Consider the following 21,043-nt stretch of genomic DNA (forward strand, 5'->3'; position numbering starts at 1 on the left):
AGTGGTGAGTGGGATGTGCACAGCTAGTCCAATCGCACCACATTTAGTGCTTATAACCCTTATATACGATTATATACGATTTTTTTAATAAAAAGGGACCTACATGACGGACCAATAGAATCGCAATTTTTGAATATCAATGGAATATCGTGTCACGTGTTATTGCAATTCGGTTAACTAATAGTTTAAACGCCATTTATATTTTAAATATAAAGTGAAATAACTCTCTAATTTGTAAACACGGAATCTCAACACCTACAAACCTCGAGCCTCGAGTTACATTTTCTTACTTGAGGCACTTGAGGCAGGTGATAGGTGAGTTTGTTTCGGCGTTTCTTCTCAGGGATTAGTCAGTTAGGAAATGCCGACCCGTAAAAGTGATGTAATGTCCAACTTGCAAAATAAACGATTTCACCCATGTAAGTTATTTACTTAGTCATAAATTATATTTTATATTGGTGTATGACATCGGTACTACGAACTAGCTTATATTTATAAAGCGATTCAAATTAGCAGAAACTAGTGAAGATGGAATATTTTATGATGAAATGTGTCATTGCACCGAACATACCGATAGTCACTAATTGTAGAGAAGTCATACCTATTTCCTACATCACTCAGTGAAATAGTAATTAATTCAAGATACCTAACTAATATGAGCTCTCACATTTGAAGACTTGAATGAATACCTACATCACTGTTTTGTTTTGCGCATGTAGGTAATCTAACAAGCTCGTCGTCCCGAGAGAAATGTGATCACACCCTGTCCAGCGAATGTAGATAGGTACACTGTACGGGTAGGTACTTGTGAAATAGTATTAGCGAGCAGTTTTAATCAGTTCCATAATAAATAACATGCAGGCGTGCGCTGGCGGGCGCGGTATCGCCGGCCACGTGTAAACACTGCCCCGCTAGTCCCGCCACACAGCAGGGCGCGGCGGCCCTGTCTCACAACGCGCTGCTGCCGGTGCTGTTGCATACGTTCTCTTACTATTAGGTACTATTTATTTATTTGAAATCTCTTTACGCAGTGCGCACGATTTATTCCTTACAATCTACTTATACAAGTAAAATAAAGAGGAACTATTTTTTTGTATAAATGGTATATCTTAGACACCAATGGCTGATAAAAAGGTGAAGGAAAACATCTTGAGGTAACCTGAACTATATAGTCTGAAATCACCAACCCGCATTGAGCAAGCATGGTGATTAATGCTCAATCCTTCTCCGTGTGAGAAGAGGCCTGTGCCTAGCAGTGGGATGATAAAAAGGCTGTAACTGTAAATGTATCTGTCACCGTAAGATTACAAACATCGTTAGATTACAATCTATCTCGAGAGATTGTAAACTGTCGAATTATTGTGAACCGTAACATCTGATTGCAATTTAACGCATTATTTTTTGCTATATTATAATCTATCGATGAGAAATTGTCAAATTGTCAACTGTCCGAAAGCTCTCCCTGATTGGTCAGTCCTTTTGTAAGATCGACCAATCACGACCAGCCGTTCTGTTCCCATGGAGTTCCCGTATACTTTTATATAACTAATTCTATAGATATAAGTTATTTTCAACAGGAAATCAATTTATAATCACGAAAACACAGTTGTTTACACAATCGACAACAAACGAAATAAACAAACAAAATGGCGGGAGCGGCGGGGGCACATTACGTTCTACTAATCAGCGCGCAAGATGCATTCCGTTCTACGCCAGTTGACAATTTGACCGCTTTACATTGATAGATTATAATATAGCGAAAAATCATACGGTAAATTGTAATCAGATGTTACGGTTCACAATAATTCGACAGTTTACAATCTCTCGAGATAGATTGTAATCTAACGATGTTTGTAATCTTACGGTGACATATCCACCCTAAAGGCTCCTAAACTACTGAACCGATTTGAAAAAAATCTGTTGCTATTAAGAAGCTAGAAGCTACACCATCCCCGATGAGCAACGTAGGCTATGATATCCGGGTGTGGGCAGAAGTTCCCGGGACGCGGCTGAAGCCGCTTCAAAACAGCTAATCTTCTTATTTATAAAGTTGAAGACTTTGTTGGTTTGTTTGAACGCTATCTCGGGAAACACTGGACCGATATTTATTTCACAGTCAGATAGATGTTTATGAAATGAGGAAGAGATAGGGCTACTTTTTTTCGGCTACGCAACACTCACATTTACTGAAAATAAACCTTAAATACGTTATTAAATTCAGGGGCACTCTTCTACGATTCATATCCGACTGAGATCCAATCCCGACTCAATTACGATTGAAGCGTATGTGGCATTCCGTATTTTTGTCTTTAAAATAAACGTTTTTATCCGTTTCTGTGATTTAATAACGAATCATAAAGTCTGCAAATGATTTACGATTGCAAAATGATTGTGGAGCAGACTACCCTATAGATAGATCAAATGGCAGACCAATCGAATGTCGTTGGAATGCGATTGGTCGTACCTATGTTAGTAGCAGAATGCCCGTTAAGGTTAAAACTGCTATTTCGATTCAATTTCTATTCAATTTTGACATTTTTAACTTAGGAGAATCGGGCCCTAGAATTTAAAATCTGAAAAGCGGCTGTTAAGGGATGATTTATATTAGGCCGGGCCGTGTCCGGTGCGTGCCATGTACGTGACTCGTACGGGGCACGGATGTGAAACGTTACATACATTTTGTATGAAGCCGTCTTTCTTGGATCTGAGGAAGAAGTTTATATTACACAGTGCATCATCCCTTAGAATTTCGTAAAAGCCCGAACACGGCCCGGCCTAATATAAATCATCCCTAAGTCGATAGAGATAATGTACCTACCTAAAGTAAAATACCTATGTAATCATTTTTACGTTCTACCCGCTAAATATTCGGAATGTTTATATGGGCTTTGACCTCCGGCAAGATTTTTGTGAATCCTTAAAGTAAATAACACTGTAACAAGGTCAAGGGCGTACCTACGTTTGGCCTAATTTGTGTATGAGCACTCGCAGGGGTCGCGAGCGTGACGCGCGGAGCCACGGGAGCACACCTGCGCAGCGCAGGGGTGCGTGCTAGCTAGTCGCACGCTCAACTTATGTAAGGAATTCATCATTCAATTATGATTACTTAGTTAATTACGTCTATCAAGACATCATTGACTTTGAATGTAAAATATCTTACATGGGTAAGCAAGCAGGTAAAAAAATACTTAAGAAATATTACTTTTAAGTATTTTTTAAAATAATAAGTATGTACCTAGGTACTTAGGTAGGTACTTCCTACTCTCGTTTGTGCAACAAATTCGATTACAGAATGTGTTTGCATTTGCATTAAGTATCACATTGGCTACTGGAATTCTATAGTGTCATTGCGATAAGCAGTAGAAGAAGGTGGCATGAGGAGCGGTTGACAATGATCGGCGCCGCCCGGCGGCGGCGGCGGCGGGTCGGGCGGACTCGGGCGCGCGCCGCGCGGCAGTGCCTTACGAGGCGCGACCGCGAGCACACGCGAGCACGCGCGCGCCGCACGCCCGGCATGCTCCCCGCGCACGCGACAGTGCTCTCTGTGTGTCTCGCCAGGACTCGCCAGCCTCTGTGACCACACGCCGCCCTGCACCATGGCCTGCGCCAGGGGGATCTGCACCGCTGACAAGATATTCATCTTCATCAACATCGCCTTCGCGGTTAGTATTCCTTTACCCACTTCAAAACACGATCTGATCAAGTACGTTGCTTGCGCCTGCAGGATTATATATCGTTAAGTACAGCCTATCCTCAGTAGAAATAACAAACATTCTTTGAAATTCTACTTTCATTCCAGGTTTCAATAATTTTGTTAGTTTGTGACACTTAATCCAATTTCAATATGAACTTTGGCATGTAGGAACCTAATTCATATTGAAATGATCTCTAGAGTGAGCACCCAAGGATACGGTCTTTACCATATACTTCAATGTTGGTGTCCTGTAACACGCGTATGAAGAATGCAGCACGTAAACAATGCTCTCCCCGCCCCCCGCCCCCGCCGCCCGGCCCCCGCTACCCTCGCCGATGCAACGTGCACTGCGCGCCCCGTGCATGCACAAAAAATGCGCTCGGTTGCAGGCAGGGCGTACCTACCCGAGCTTTTCAATAAACTTATTGTTTACCTGCGTCCACTCGTCTTGCCTAGCGAGGAGACTGTTTCATGTTGAACATTCCTAATGATAGCTTCAAAATATTATAATATTATATTCCAAACATAATATTACCAAAATATTTTTATTGTATGCACATGAATACACAAATTTATCATGGAGGTAAACAAATGACTAAGTAAGCGTAGGTCACTGTGCTACCTACACAGAAATATATATTAAAATAAGACCTAATTATACTGTTTCCCACTAAACTAGTCATCACACATCTCGGAAACTAGAGGTACTGTCTCAAATTCAACACGATTCAGCACATCGCGGAATGTCTCATGACTCAATGAGGATGATTTTCATAAAGATAACCCTTTTAGGGTTCCGTAGTAGAGCTTATAGTTTCACCATGTCTGTCCGGCCGGGCGGTGGCCGGGCGACAGACAGTCCGTCCGCTAGCACTACAGAGCTGATTCCAATATGTATATTGTCAATCACGCCAACAAAAAAAGGAAAATACTGTTTTATTACGTCTAGAGTACCAACCCTATCGTGTGATATGTATCGTCATCGTCATCGTGATATCGTGGAGTTTAAAAATAATAAGGTCATACTTAATTACCACTGACAATACTAATTCCTGAGAAAGCTATTGATCGATGACACAAATGGTACCTTATTTGTAAGTGTAAGCACTTCAGCTGTGGGGCGCCTAGTGTTCACATTGAAGATGGTCGTCGGGCGGAGCGCGATAACGATCTGGAGAGGCTAGCGGGCTGCAGCCTCTACTGACGCGCTAGCGAGACCCCGCGGCGAGGCAGCTCCGGGCGATGCGCTTTCTGCGCCCAACACTGTCGGACATTTCCATTTCATTGGTCTTGTGAAATGGTCTTTGCACTGCAAGTCAGTGTTTGAACAGTATCGATCCCCGCACCTCGTGTATCCACGCTCCTACAGGTGGTTGTTCTAGTCTGAGTTAGTGTGTTGAGCGCACAGCCGTTGTCTGCTCGTTATATACCTACTCAAAGACTTTAAACATCTAGTAGGTAATCTTAAATCTATTTGTACTTGTTAACTTCTCTACGTGTTATCTACGTGTTCCTTGACTGAATAGGGAGTTCAGATTTTGAATGTCCACCTTATTAGGCAGACTTGCGGTTTCTTCCGCATCCCGAGGGAAATGCTTTGCTCAGGCGTTTAAAAATAATCCATAACCCAGCCTTTCTTGATAAATGGTTTATACGTGTGCGTAGGAACCTCCTGATAAGCGTATTCAACCAAACAGAAAAACATTTCAATATTTCATTTTGTTCAGTTTGTTTAGTTTGATTGTTTTTTTTGTGCACAATATGATAGATATTGTGCCGCACACTTCCCTTACTCACAAACTCCTGAAGGGCATCTCAGGTGGGTCCTGTCGGCAAAAGTTAGGTATAAGACCATCGGCCTCATGTGCTCTCCGAGGCCCGACAAACTATTGCCGTCCTTTGCGTGGCGCAGTCGGGCAAACAATCTCGTGCTCCCTCTATGGTTTGAACGGAAATCTATAGATGCGCAAATGATCTATAAATACTTGTACAAGACCTCACCCGGAGAGCATGGTGTCAATGATATGCCTGTAGCTAATCCTTAGGAAACAATACGAATTGCGTTAACAATCCATCCATTTACTATGTTCTCACTACGGAAGGTCAAGGAAAACCGCAACTTGTTTACCTGTATCGTACATAATTCAAGTAAAATATTGTGAACCGATCGCACACTGGGTTTTTGTATTAGTCACGATGTTGATACATCATAGCGGACGGTCGGACACATTCCGCACGATGCGACTAGTGCGCGAGGCGGGCTGCAGCCTCAGGGCAGCCACCGCCCCCCACAAGCCACACATTATATAGCGAATGTTGGTTAGAACAAACAGCCACAGCCAACAGCCTGTAACACAACAGTACTGACCGCCTGACGGGGGACCTCTCGACCGCACCAGCAGACCCAGCAGTACGGGCTCATTCTGATATCTTTGTTTAAATTACTTCATTAAAGGTGAATGCTTCAACTAGTAGCGGGAAATTCAAATATAAAATGTTTTTTTGACGTTTTACCTAAGTTACCATTCGATATGAGGCGTGATCTTATCGATTGCGGTTATAATATATATGTACCTCAAAGTAATTTTGATGACTTTTTACACTTCGAAAGTTGTGAGTCGAGACCACGGACTAGCAAGCGCAGCGAAGGACGTCCAGAAGACGCTGGATGCAGGTCGCTTCCAACAGGTATCTGTGGAGATCAAAAGGGGAGGCCTATGTTCAGCAGTGGACGTCCTATGATGGCTGAGATGATGATGATATATTCAGATTGCACACCGAATGTTCAATTAGGTAAAATGACAAAAAACCTTTTTTTATATCAATTTCCCAGTCAATGGTTACCCACCATTCACCAGATTTTTAAACCTGCGATTAGATTTTTAGAAGTCGTGGTGGCCTAGTGGGCAAAGAACCAACCTCTCGAGTATGAGGGCGCGGGTTCGATTCCAAATCTAACCAAGGGGTATTGGGTTGCCCGGGTAACTGGGTTGAGGGGTTCAGATAGGGCAGTCGCTCCTTGTAAAGCACTGGTACTCAGGTACATCCGGTTAGACTGGAAGCCGACCTCAACATAGTTTGGGAAAAAGGCTCGGAGGATGATGATTAGATTTTTAGGAATCATTAAGACAGTCCCTCATTGTGAATTGGACAATACGGCTGTCATCCTACCAGCATTCACTACGGACTGACTGATTCACGAATATACGTACCTACTCATTATCTATTAAAAAATAAACATTGCACATTGTTTTTATAATATGTCCACCCACGTGACGCTAAAATGCTGAGCAAGCAGCAGACGAGTGATTGCAGCAGCGACACCGCGCGCTAGCGGGGCCCACTACAATATACAGCGGGGTCACCGAGTCACGGGCGACCCCGCCGCCCCTCCACCGCCTGTTACTTAAATCTTGTTCGCGGGAATCTCACATGTTTGAATAATGCTCTTACATCAATTAGACGGCCTTGATCAGCCATCAGCGTGTTTGTCCGAACAGTTAGCGCGCTGCGCCCCCCGCCGCCCCGCGCCGTCGCCTCGGGCTCCTGACCTGATATAAAAACAACACAAACCTGCTATCGGCTGGTACAAAAAACGTCACTAAAGACAGATAGATAATCTTATGATGCTGTGATGTGACGAGGCTATTTCGTCGATTAGATTCCGTTTTTAGTTTTTTGACCATTGCGCGCTGTAATAAGCTAAATATTTTAGGACGACTTACTTGATACCCAATAAATTAGGCAGCTTTGATCTATCTCTAATATTGTACTCGTCAAGTCGTGCTTGGGTACTCATAAATACTTAAACTTAGTAAAGTTGAGTAATATCGTTCCAAAGAATTTGTTATTTGCACAAACATACATGTATGTAGACTGGTTGCCAAGAGTGGAAGATTTTTTTTTTCGCTTCAAAATCGAAACATGTTAGGCTCTCTCTCTTGACTCCTTTGTTATTGACTTAAAATATCTAATAATCTTGCCTGGTCGCCAATACAATCACAAACCTTTATTTGACATGTTAAACATGACTAGATATCCATGTAAGCTTTATAACGTTAGAGCGCGAGATGACATGATTATGTGTGTTAGTTACGTGATGACATCGGCATTCGTAACTGTTGTTATGGCAGTATCGGCTAGCGCAGGTGGACGCTCGCATAGGCAATGGCTGCGCGGTGGGATTCCAATCGGCGCGGCCCGACTTCTCGGAATGCCGATACGTGAACTGGTGCTCGCCACACACGAGCTTTCCCTTCGCTGCTGCCTCTCAATGCTCTGCAAACAAGTAACAGCCTATTGAGTAGCTTGTGCTCTGCAAGGCTACTGCTGTACGAGCTCCACAATTTATTCCACCGTTTTGTGACTTGTTAAGCGATTGCAGTTAGATCAGGCTTTTTCTGGGCTAAACGTGAGAAAGGATCAACCATTAAATACATAGATTAGGTCCAGAATATGAATAGATTTTAGCGTCGGTTTGTCGTGTGGTGGCTCCAAACAACACGTGATGAAATGAAGCCTTACAGTTTAGCCAAATGAACAATGTAAGTAAAAATGGTAGCATCTGTAACGAACACAAACAGGCTCAAGTCAAGACAAGGATGATCTCACGCGGGGCAAGTAACCTTTGCGTGACGCGCTCTTTGTGTTGCTCTAGCGGTGCAATATTATTATGTCCAGCTTGTGACAACATGCTACACGGTTTTCCACTCAATAGATTGACTTATCATTTAGAGGCTCGGGAACTTGACCCACTTCAGTATTAACACATTTCAGTGAAGGTTTCACACAATTGTGTGCAAATGTAGTTGACGCTAGCTCCTCCGGCCGCGGCTGCGTCAAGCGCGCCGCATGCGTGACGTTCTCTCTCAGCTGAGTCACAGATAGTACGCTTTGTGTTATCTCGCCTCCTTTGTTTTATGTCCTGTCTCTTCGCCATGCTCCCAGTCGACATCAATGGGTGAGCATTGGTTAGACGCTTTTTGTAGTATGTATTGCGTAAGTCAGCATAAGATTAGAATCCTTTAAGATTTATTTATTTATTTAAGATCATTGAAAGATTTGTTGGGAGATTTCATTTTGTTATAATTCAGAGTTTCCTATAACCTCCTTGTTTAACATTGGTCAGAGGATGCGTGTTGGAGCAGTGTTGGAAACACCGACCGTGGCTGAGCACCGTGACGCACTGGGCGCACGTGCAGCGGGCTGCTGCAGTGTCCGCGGGACACGTGCGCTCGCCGACACCACTTGCACTTGCAATTACACCACATTAAACATTCTACGAAATATTGAATATTCATTGAAGAAACATTATAGTGTAGTCAGATAAAAAAAAATACATTTGCATTTGTAACATCAGTGCCGAGGCAGCCGCAGACTCGAGATCACGTCGGCGTATTGGTATCTGCATCAACTGCACCTCATGTTCCGTTGTATAGCACACTAGCTTTTATTATGTAGGACATTGCTTTGTCACTGTCGACCCATGTGATCAGCCATGTTCTCTGATGACGTTGTTAGTTTCCGACTAACGGCTATGAGTACATCGCTCCTCTGGTTTAATGCATGCGGCCTGGAGTGGCGACCGGCCTGGTCAAGTGTTGACGTCGGCGGCGGTCACACACACGCTTGTACAGTCAACCGCACGTCAGTGGTAACTGTCATGCACCTTAACTCAATAGTAATAAGCACGATTTTCCTATAAAACTGTTACCACTGACCTGAAGTTGACTGTACGCACGGCCTGCTCCAATAATGTCTTTAAATAAGATCCATTCAGAACACAATTGTCAAATTCGGATTTCGTTTGAAGAGTTGCATCGTTAGTCTTCTCGCTGGCCTGGTGGATAATTTACTACAATCTTAATACAATATTGTATGTTAAAAATGTTTCATTTGGTACTTACATTTACCTAATGACTAAGATTTGATCCGAAACAAAAAGTGTTTCATGCATGCGACCTGGGGCCCGATTCTCCTAATTTTACTTAAGCGACAACGATTCACATTCGACTGCGATCCAATCACGACTCAATTACGATTAAAGCGTATGTGGCATTCCAAAATTTTTTACCGAGGTTCTCAATTCGGCCGGTATGTTTTTTTTTTTTCTAGTGTACACCGATTACTCCGAGGTTTATAGACCGATTTACGTGATTATTTTTTTGTTCGACGCGGAATAGCTGCCAGTTGGTCCCATAGTCATCAGGTCAAGGATCTGATGATGGAAACCCTGAGAAATCGAGGGCAACCTTCTAAAGTTGTAGCTAAAGATGGGGTAAAAACTTGACACTCAGGTGTATGCTTGAAAGCACTATTCAACAGTGAAGGTTTTGAGCTGACCAGATGATGGAGACCAGAGAAGGTCGAAGGAACTCGACAACTAAATATGTAAAACACCTCGTATTTGGGTTTATATTCTTTGTATTGATGAGAACTTCCCACTTATATGGATAGTGACAACTATTCGTATCACTGAAAAGCTGTAAATAAAAAACTTTTTTACAAAAAAATAATTCTTTGAAATAAACGTTTTTATCCTTTTCTGTCATTCAATAATGAGTCATTTTGTCTGCAAATGATTTACGATTGCAATATTATGATTGTAGAGCAAACTACCGTATAGACAAACTAATGGGGTGGTCCCCGGCAAGCCAAACTTTTGGTAAAGTGGTCCCTCATGACAAAAGGTTAAGAACCACTGGTATAGACCAAAATCACCAAAATAGCAGACCAATCGCAAACCAATCGAATATCGTTGGAATACGGTCTTATATTAGTAGCAGAATGCCCGATATGGTTAAAACTGCTATTGCGATCATATTGCGATTCGATTTCTATTCAATTTTGACATTATTAACTTAGGAGAACTGTTCTGCTCATGCCAGCTCCTTTATCGCGTGTTTTCACTTTCAGAGTCAAAAACTGAATGTTATGTTTTTTATAGAGATCTATGCAAGTGTCTGACTCATGAAACAGTTGATTGAGCGGAGCGTCCGCGCTGTGTGGTACCGACGTTATCGCGAATCAGCAGCTGTCGCCTTTATATTTGCATGTTTAGGAAACGTCACGAAACTAGATGAAATAGTGGTAATGATTGTTGCACTGGGTGTCTGCGTGACGCGGGGTCGGGGCGCGGCGGCACGTGGCTGCACTGGGTCAGGGTCGGCGGGAAGCGCGGGTCGACGACCGCCGCTCCTCCGCGCGGCCGCTCCGTCTTACACTTGACATCCACACCAATTGTACACTCCACATCAATTTATGTCCACACCTCCTATGTATGTTGTATATATATATCGTGTCCTTTTGATCGTTTTCTTAGGGATATCATTTGTAAGTGGCAGTTCAGTCTTTATGTGCATTGTGCAAAAGGCAATAAGTACTGATAAAGAAAATATGGCTATTACTTGCGACTTGCGGCACCTCTCGCAATTTCCAAAACAAGCTGGTTTTATTATACGTAGGTATGTATTTATGTAAGTAGGTAAGTATACTTAACACCCTTCGGGGTCCGGCGATGGCTAGTGCACGTAATGTCAATGTTTATGTATGTATGTAAAGAGCAGCGTCGCTGAGTAAAGTCAAGTTGGGTGCTAAGCAGTTGGCGGCTGCGGCGGAGCGTGGGCGCACGACGCGACGCGGCGCGCTGACACATCGCGCCGCGGACGACGACCTCACCATCTGAGCATTACAATTGCACAAAAAAACTAGCGAGGCGCATTCACGCACAAAATGTTTTGTTGTATAAAACATCCTTACAAATTATTCCCCTAAAAACAAAATAAACCATACTTATACCTGCTTAAATATTTCATTTTCGATATTCAAGAGGAAAAATGTCCATGATAGATTAGTTACTTAATTATAATGACCATAGTAGGACGACAAACACTACATGACTCTTCATCTCACCACAAGAGTAGGAATTCGATGACTCAATCTTCAGCATGCTTGTGACGTCATTACGGTAAAGCAACTTCTATACGATATGAATTATGATGACTCCACGAATAATAAAATACGTGTACACTCGGGGACTGCCGCGGTAAAGCTATTGCATAGCATTCTGCACAGCATTCTGTATCAACTTCGTCCGATTTCGGAGCAGCTCGTCTCGATTCGGGCGAGTTCCGTACAGTCGTACAATACGTCTAATCGCATGACACACAGCGCCGTGTCGAAGACTGCCGAACTGACACGACGTTAGACGATGCACGGCCTTCAAGCCACACCTCCGTGCCCGTCGGAGTGGGGAGCGTGAGGTTTTTTCGTTACGGAATTTCTGGATTTGGTCCCCGCGCTCAAGGCCTGCGATAGAAGCTATGCAGTAGCTTAAAAACAAACGGGAACCTACCAACTGCGTCGATTTACTTTCAGTGTGTCAAAATGTAGGTATTTATGTGTGCAATCAAGAAAATGAGTATGGATTTATCAAATTAAGACAAAAGGGTCGACTGCGGAACCCTGAATACAACCCCAAGTTGAGATTCTCTTTTTTGGTAATCCAGGCTCTTTGGTAATTCGAGCTCCAGGGCCCGAGATCGCTAGAGGCGGCTCTGCTTCACACAACGCGAACTTAAAACAGCTTGAATATTATTTGTCTCTTCTACTGTGTTTGGCGGTCACAAACGAAATCTAGCAGGGGCCCGATTCTGCTAAGTTAATAAGGTCAAAATTGAATAGAAATTGAATCGCAATAGCAGTTTTAACCATATTATCGGGCATTCTGCTACTAATATAAGACCAATCGTATTCCAACGACATTCGATTGGTTTGCAATTGGTCTGCTACTTTGGTGATTTTGGTCTATACCTACGGTAGTTTGCTCTACAATCATATTGGAATCGTAAATCATTTGCTGACAAACTGATTTATTTTTAAATGACAGAAAAGGATCAAACGTTTATTTCAAAGAAAACAATAGCGGAATGCCACATACCTACTTACGCTTCAATCGTAATTGAGTCGAGATTGGAACTCAGTCGGATGTGAATCGTATGTCGCTTGAGTAAAATTAGCAGAACCGTGCCCCAGGAGTCGAGGATCGTCAGTATTTAGACAATACTAAGAAAAGTTGGCGCGGCCTTGACTGTAAGTTAGCGGCGTTCCTATTGGCGTATAAAGTGCACTGTAAGCACAATCGGTCGCGTCAAGCCCGAGCGCCGTGACGTCAGGCGCCTATCGAGCGGCCGCGACCTCGGCAAACTGTGGCTCCGGCACGAATGGGTGAATTCGCGCGGAACTGCGGCGGCAACGGCACACGCAACAATTGTATTGTCCTACAACTTATACAATACCGTCCGAGATCTTGGTCTTTCGGGATCCCGCGTCATTTTCCAAAGCAGCGGTAGGTATAAATAAATGCAATGAAAACGGGTTTAATGCGCATATATCAGGAACTACCTACAAAATTGTTTTTGATGTTTTCTATTTTTAAATTATTGTAGGTATAATTCATTAACAGATAATTAATAACTTAGTCTAACACAAGTAACAAATTAAATTATTACAGTTAGGGATCTTGTGTACAATAAACAATGTATTGCTGTTCGCTGAATGTCTGACTGAAAACTTCTGTCTTCAACAATAAGCCACTCACATTACTAATGAATGATTGACAATGTGCTCATGTACTGTATGGATATGAAGAGGGACATTGTAATGTCATGATGTGTCATCTAAGAGGTCATACGTTATCATAAGTACCTAGTACAGCAGGACAAAGCGCCACAGTGCGGGCGAACACCTGGTCCGTTGATGCGCTCGCGCACAGGCACAGTGAACGCGTTGTGATGCGGCGATAGAGCAACTATCGAGTGATAGGATCGCTCGGTGCGGTGGACGGCGCGTCGGTATCGGCGCCGCCGCAGGGTCAGCTGCTATCTGCACATTATGTTGTGACTGCTGCCCTCTCCTGCCCTCTGCACACACCACTTCTTTATCGATTGATTTGTTTATCGTCTTTAGGTTTCTTAGTTCAATTGAACGGATTATATAATACCCAAATATGATTGAGGTTAAATCTTCGAGCAAGGCAATTAATATCTCTCTTGCATCTCCAAAGCTAAATGTATCCCACACTGCGTTCACCAACACGCATGCGCAGCGTCAAAAACTGATCCCACGGTGACTATGGGCTAGCCCTCCGCATGGGGAGGCCTTTGTCCCCTTGACTTGCAGTAGCTTCTTGACAGAACCACTCCACCACACATACACCTAGGCCTACAATATAACTACATATGTAAATCGTAATAATTAGATACCTCCCAGCGTGACAGGTAAGGTACGTGAGCCAGAGCTTAGATCGGCGTGTATGTTGCAGATGTACAGCGGGGCGCTGCTGGCGACGGCGGCGCGGTTGGCGTGGGACCCCAGCACGTACACGTGGTTCCGGTTCCTGTGCGGCGCGCAGTACCGCGTGTCGTGCGCGTACGTGTTCGCGGCGGGGCTGTGGCTGGCGGCGCTGGTGTACCTGGGCGTGGCGGCGCAGCGCAGCGCGCGCGCCTGCCTGCACGTGTACGCGGCGGGCGTGGCGTGCCTGGCGCTCAGCGAGGTGGGCTACGGCGCGTGGATGTGCGCGTCGCTGGCGGCGTGGTGGCGCTCGGCGCCGCAGGCCGAGCTGGCGCGCCGCGGCATGGACCTGCTGCACGACCTCAAGCCGGCCCTGCTCGCCGTCGAGCGCTACCGCGACGTCGCGCGTCCGCTCTACGACATGATCGAGGTACGCGCCCGCCACTACACCTTATACGCTACCATATACGCTAAGGTCTACCGAAGAGGTCCAGGACCGGAATGTGTGTGGGAATAGACCTGTGCACTTTTTTGAACGCTACTATTGTTCGGTTGACCTGCGCAGGTATTTGCACAGTTTACTTCTCCGGTAGACTTTAGCGTGTATGGTAGCGTATAAAATGTCGTTATTTTATTAGATTTGAGGCGTGAACTTATCATTCGCTGATTTTTTATGTGTACCTAATCAAGCTAGACTGTTATAATATACAGCAGGTAGGTATGTATGTATTATGACATATATTATGACACAGACATTTTCATGCTTAGCTTTGCCCACTAGCAGTAAAGATGACATTATCAATTCCTAAAATCTTTACTGGTCTTCTTTAAGCAGCTTTGAAGGAAGTAAGCGTCGTCGTGTCCCCTCCATTACATACCTGTCTAACTTTTTTTTGTTATCGCTGGGCTAAACATGCTGTTACGCATCCCCCTCCCGTCGGGGGACGGAAGAGGGGCATGTGGGACTCCCCGGCAAAGACGTTTCCGGTATACCCACCAAAAATGCCTAGCGGCACTCCGACCTCGCCTGAGTGGAGGGGGTCTGGGAATCTATGGCGTCCAGTCCCCACCGGCGATTGCCCGCTTTACGGCAGGCCTCATACCTCTCTCCCTCATACCTCCCCCAGTGGGGAAGGGGCGCCTTATAATGCCCGGAGCGCAGGGGTTGATCCTTGTGATGCAGGCGGTGGCGCCCCCGCGCCTGTCACCCGCTGATCACCCCCCGGGGCGGATGAGGACGGACGTTGTGCTCGCTGTCTTCCGCCCCTTCTTCGTCTACGCAGCGGCACCGCGAGAGGGTCGGTCTCCCGCATGCGCTCCGTCGCTTCCTTCTGTGACATGATGTAGTCACAGAAGGAGGCTACCGCACATAGCTGTCTACCTGTGTAATAGTGCATACTAATTGAATATAAAGTATAAAAAGAGCTGAGTAACGCGGCGGCGTGTGTTGCAGGAGGTGGAGCGCGAGGCGCCCAACAACGTGTTCGTGATCGTGGTGTTCGGCGTGCTGGCCATGCTGCTGCAGGTGAGCTCCCAGGCCTTGTGTGTTTGCTTGCTCGCTCATCGTACCGACCACCTAATCACGTCCTGTCACCGCATCACCCGCGTTCCGTGGTCCTAGTGGTCACTGCTCCACGTATACTTACTGCGGCAGAGTAGCCTCATAGCCTTACTCGATATAAAATTAGGTTCGGCAGTTCGGCATGCATGGTGACCATTGCGCCGTCGGGGTTGTCAAATTCTTGAGATTAGCATGTTCAAGCAAACAAACAAACTCATCAGCCATTTAATATTAGTATACGTCTACATACTCGTAGATCACTGCCTTAATTTAGAATACGATATCTGTGAAATGTTTTTAGGTAAAAATTTGCGCGTAAGTAAAAATTATTATATCGCTAATGTCTAGGGAAAGACGATTCGTTTCATGACCCTTTGGATCGTTTCGGCATGTCTTCTCACTAGGCTATGTGCTCATGTTGCAGATAGCGGCATTTGTAATGGCGCGGCGGCTGGCGCGGCGAGCGGGCGCCGGCGCCCTGGCAGCGCCCGCCGAGAAGGACAGCGGCGTGTGCGCCGTGGCCGCCGCCGACGACGACAGCGACTGCAACGACGCCGAGCGCCCGCCTCCGGGCTGGCGCAAGAAGGCCAACCTCCGCATGTACACCATACTCGATAAGATTTTCTAGCAGGTCAGTTCTTCGTGTAAATGCGTTGTTATCGCGAATTTCTATTAATCTGTCCGGAGATTTACTTAAGTACTAAAGATCTTGTACGGGGTTTATGCCAATATTCTATCTCTAGTATAAAAATGGCTGGGTGACGACGTTTTGTTGCGATCTGCTCTTATCAATCGGAAGTTCAGCCCGTTTGACTAGATACACAGAATGTTCATAGTTAGAGGCATTTCGTTGCTTGCAGGACGAGACCGGCGTTGGCGGCTTGTCGCCGACGGCGGCGGCACGGGGCGGCGACACGCGCGCGCGGCGCGCGGCGGCGGCGCGGGCGGGCACGCGGCGGGCGCGCGCCCCGGGCGCGACGCCGCGTGGGACGCCGTGCACGCGCAGCTGCGAGCGCGCGCGCCGCGCCACGCCGCGCCCTCCGCGCCCGCCGCCGCGCTGCTCATCCTGCACACTGACCTGTAGCCGACAGCGTGGGAGGACTGCAGCGGGAGCCCTGCCCTGCTGCCGCCTACTGCCCCCGCCTGCCGATGAGGGTGTCCTGTTGACCATATCAACATAATTATGGAATTAATCAAGAATAATGTGATTATCTTGTAGAGTCGATAAGACGAGCCTTCCACTTGTAAAGGTCTGCCCATATCTTATAGTTTTCTAATTGTTTTCTATAAAACTGATTAACGAATACAGACTGCCATATTACGTAGTACGTAGGTAGTGTCTAGTAAAGTGTAATGTTAAGATATAAGTAATGTACGAGTGAGAGCTATAATTGCAATGCAGTTCTCGTCAAAGCCGAAGTTGGCTGCTAGCGAGAGTGCGAGGCGTCCGCGTCGCATGGCTAACTTTACGTTTGACGAGAAGTGCGCGCGCCGGATCAGACGCGAGCTGCGAGCTCCACCTTGTTATTGTTCCACGTATTCCTATATATTTGTACGTAGTTATTATACATTTAAACGAGACGGTGCGTAGTTATATACTATGATGTAATGTTAAATTTTATAAAAGTTCTAGTAATTTGAGTAGTAACTTCTTGCCTTGTAGTGAACTTATCGAGAGACGTGGTGCTACCGACGCTAATATTACATGTTCAATGTTTATTGTTCCGTACAACGTTAGACTGAGGAGACTATGTCTTTCCTATAATGTTCGATGAATATTGTTGTATGTGGCGAGTAGCCGGCGACCACTGCTACTGCTGCGAGTCGCTGCCTTGCTGACACTATTGTTGTAACACCTTCAAATCTCATTCGATCTGTTGTTTTATGTTCAATTGTTGTGATATTGTTTTTCTGTGATTTGAGATAAACTATACAAGAGTAAAACAAATGAAGTTTGTGTCCGAGTATACGGGGTGCCAAAATAGCGTAAGATAGTTAGTACGACTCGTTCACTGTTGCAGACAATATTCATGTACCTCTAGTTGAAGCTCACTCCGTAACTAGACAATAAGCAGCGATACGCACACCGCGTCCCCAGGGCCGCGGCATGCGAGCCGCGGGCCCCACAGCCTCGGGGCCCACCGTCGCGGGGCCCACCGGCGGCGGCTGGTTGCGCCGGGGCTCGGCGGCATGGGGTTCTTGTTCCATCATTATTAACTATTAAAGCAATAAAGTGATATTTTTGTATGCGATTGCGTTTCATTTCATCCAGATATTTAGATTAAGTGTATATAAAAAAAAAAACTTTTTTATTTTTATTGTCTTTTGTTATAATTCTCGAACAAAAAGGACTATGGGGAAAATTGGACAAAGGAGAAAGCACTCTAAGCTATTATAAATCATTGAAAGGTATCGTTTGGTTAGAGGAATAAATTTATTGAAGCAATTTATTGTACCATTTCCGTAGTAAATCCTTTATCCTTCGTATCTATCCTTTAGCCCACATGGCCTCCCAACGATTCAAGACTACGAAGTCTAATTTTAACATAACTGCAACCCTCACTGTGTAAATAAATGACGTATTACCCGCAGGACACTGGCTAGCAGCAAGCACAAACATTTAACGTCCTTCATCTGAACATTCGTCATTTAGGTACCTTTTTTGTATAACCTAGAAAATGAACAGCTTATTCTATAGTTAGGTATTTCATTGCAACATGGTAGGTACTTAAGTACCTATATTTTACTTCCCCAAGGACATTGAACATATAAGTAAGTCCATAAAAAGAAAGTATATGTATAAAATCTCTTTGTTCTTTCCTAATTTGCTAATCTCTGAGGGTTGAACTAATATTCTTGCGAGAAGATTACGGTAGGCGGAACTTCAAAGTAGCTATGACTGGGTCTATGTGAACAAAGAGGTTAAATACTACCAGTCTGCGTGTTATACCTACTTCTGTTCATCATTATTAGGTAAATGGCATTGATTATGAAATTAATAATTTCTAAAATTAATTCTATATCATTCCAGGCAAGAGGAAAAGAGTTCTTTATTGATGCGATGCCAGAATATGTATTCAACTTACGATTATACAGTGTTGTGTGATTCACAACATCGGGCACAGCGCGGGCTCACGGCGCAGGCACAGCGAGATAAGCCTTGCTGGCGACCCACCTGCGGAGATAGCGACCTGATAACAGCGTGTATACGGTGATGTCGCCGCTATCGCGCTATCGCTGACAGTCCGCCTGGCACGGCGCACGGCACGAACACCCTGCACGGCCAGCCCCGAGCATGTGCTGCCGCGCGGCCCCGGCGCTGCTCGCGCACGTCAACCTGCTGCTCACGGTGAGTACCCGCCTCGCATCATACGTGCCTTCCCATGATTGTTCTACTCTGGACAATATTATGACCACCTTTAAAGTAGGTATGCTCGGCTCGAAAAAATAATCAACATATTGTTATTAACCCGTTTCGTGAAAAACGTGTATGTAAGGTATATTATGTATGTCTTTCATTACTGAGTCAAGCACTACCATATTGGTTTCGTTGTACATGTTTGTTGTTTGTTAAGAAACTGTTTTATAAATATATAGCTTATGTTGACCATACCACGAAACAAAGTTGAAGCGCAGTATAATGTGTTTTGGACTCGTATGTGTACACGCGTAGACGGCATACATTTGGTAGATATTGCTGATGATATGTGAGAGTGACTCATTTTTGGTAGCGGCTGAGATTATATTTTTTATGTTTTGGATTTTTTATATACAGGGACTCGATTCTGCTAATTTTACCTAAGCGACATACGATTCACATTCTACTGACAATTACGATTGAAGCGTATCTGGCATTCCGATGTTTTTTCTTGAAATAAATATTCTTATCCTTTTCTGTGATTCAATAATGAATCATATTGTCTGCAAATGATTTACGATTGCGATATGATTGTAGAGCAAACTAGGTACCTACCGTATATAAACCAAATGGCAGACCAGTCGCAAACCAATGGAATGACGTTGAATAAGAAGAATAAGAATCTTTAGAATTGGAATAAGATTGGTCTTATATGTATTAGTAGCAGAATACCCGCTAAGGTTAAAACTGCTATTGCGATTCAAATTTTACTCGATTTTGTCATTAGGTATCATCTTTGCAGAATCGGGCCCCTGGAAGGAACTCAAGGAACATTTCAATGTTTATTTTGAGCAAGGCCATTGTTTAGCATTAAGTACCGTTGTAAGTAGTAGTTAGGTGTAAACAATAGGTTGTATTGTGGTGCGGGTGAGGCAGGTGTACGGCGGCGCGGCGCTGGCGACGGCGGCGCGGCTGAAGTGGGACCCCAGCACGTACGTGGTGCTGCGCGAGCTGTTCCCGAGCGAGTACCGCGCGGCGGCGGCCACGCTGGCGGCGGCCGGCGCCACGCTGCTGCTGCTGCCGCACCTCGCGGCCGCCGCGCTCAACGCCCAGGCTCGCGCGCGCCGCCTCATGCTCTACGCGGTCAGACATTCCTTGCACACTTCTTACCTCTGCTGCTGTCACTGATCTCATCTCTCCCGAGCATTTTCACAACCGTGTTGGGGTTGACTTCTAACCGGATGCAACTGAGTACCAGTGTTTTACAAAAAGCGACTGCCTATCTAACCACAACCCAGTTGCCAACGCAACGGTTAGACTGGTATCAGACTTACTGGCTTCTGACTACCCGAAACGACTGCCTGCGATTTTTTTTCGACAGCCGGCCTAAATGAAATAGGTAAATGATTTGCCTTTGACTTTGAGCCGGGACCTACAGTTTAAAGTTCCATCTGACTGAATCACAGTCATTGGTGTCCAAGATATATGTGTATTAAGAAAGTACCTACATGCAAACTTAGAAAAGTTGCTTTGTTACTTGCTTGACCTGGAATGGAACCCACGCACTGGTACTTGAGAGGTTGGTTGATGACACACTAGGCCACTAGGGCGATGAGTAATGTGCAGGCAATGTGTTGGGTGCGCAGTACGCGGCGGCGATGGCGCTGCTGGTGGCGGGCGAGCTGGTGTTCGGCGCGTGGCTGGCGGCGCAGGTGGCGGCGTGGCTGCGCTCGCCCGCCGCGCAGCAGATGGCGGAGGCGCTGGAGCTGGGCGACCACGTGCGGCCGCTGCTGCGCTACCTGGCGCGCTGGCACCCGCTGCCCGACCGCATCGACGAGCTGCTGCAGGTCACCTCACTCTGCTTTACAACACCGCATGATTTTACTATTTGAATTTAGAATTAGACATCATTTATTTGCTTGAAATATGGTTACAATTTATAGGTCTTAAAATGCAATCATGTTGCTTCATATCTCCCCTCATATTCAGCTCATTCCCAACTATGTTGGGGTCGGCTTCTCACCGGATTCAGCTGAGGACCAGTGCTTTACAAGAAGCGACTGCCCTGCCTGACCTCCTCAACCCAGTTAGCCGGCCAACCCGATACCGATTGGTTAGACTGGTGTCTAAAGTCAAAGAT

At 45.3% G+C, this 21,043-nt stretch overlaps 2 protein-coding genes across 3 annotated transcripts; both read left to right on the plus strand.

Annotated features, from left to right (window-relative positions):
• Positions 1-3,429: 3,429 nt before the first annotated feature.
• LOC110372534 (uncharacterized) lies at positions 3,430-17,792 on the plus strand. 2 transcript variants are annotated; one of them, XM_021329316.3, is made up of 6 exons: positions 3,430-3,662; positions 14,016-14,414; positions 15,438-15,509; positions 15,970-16,176; positions 16,406-16,462; positions 16,599-17,792. In XM_021329316.3, the coding sequence occupies exons 1-4, from the start codon at positions 3,597-3,599 to the stop codon at positions 16,171-16,173; spliced, it is 741 nt and encodes a 246-aa protein (XP_021184991.1). In that variant the 5' UTR covers positions 3,430-3,596; the 3' UTR covers positions 16,174-16,176; positions 16,406-16,462; positions 16,599-17,792. The 2 variants fall into 2 exon arrangements, with proteins under 2 accessions (XP_021184991.1, XP_021184998.1); XM_021329323.3 differs by having other exon boundaries at positions 16,406-16,460; positions 16,596-17,792.
• An 851-nt stretch (positions 17,793-18,643) lies between these two features.
• LOC110372544 (uncharacterized) lies at positions 18,644-21,043 on the plus strand. Its single transcript, XM_021329336.3, has 3 exons — positions 18,644-18,894; positions 19,840-20,046; positions 20,550-21,043. The coding sequence occupies exons 1-3, from the start codon at positions 18,841-18,843 to the stop codon at positions 20,793-20,795; spliced, it is 507 nt and encodes a 168-aa protein (XP_021185011.3). The 5' UTR covers positions 18,644-18,840; the 3' UTR covers positions 20,796-21,043.

Source organism: Helicoverpa armigera, chromosome 7 (genome assembly GCF_030705265.1).
Source record: "Helicoverpa armigera isolate CAAS_96S chromosome 7, ASM3070526v1, whole genome shotgun sequence".
Taxonomy (NCBI): domain Eukaryota; kingdom Metazoa; phylum Arthropoda; class Insecta; order Lepidoptera; family Noctuidae; genus Helicoverpa; species Helicoverpa armigera.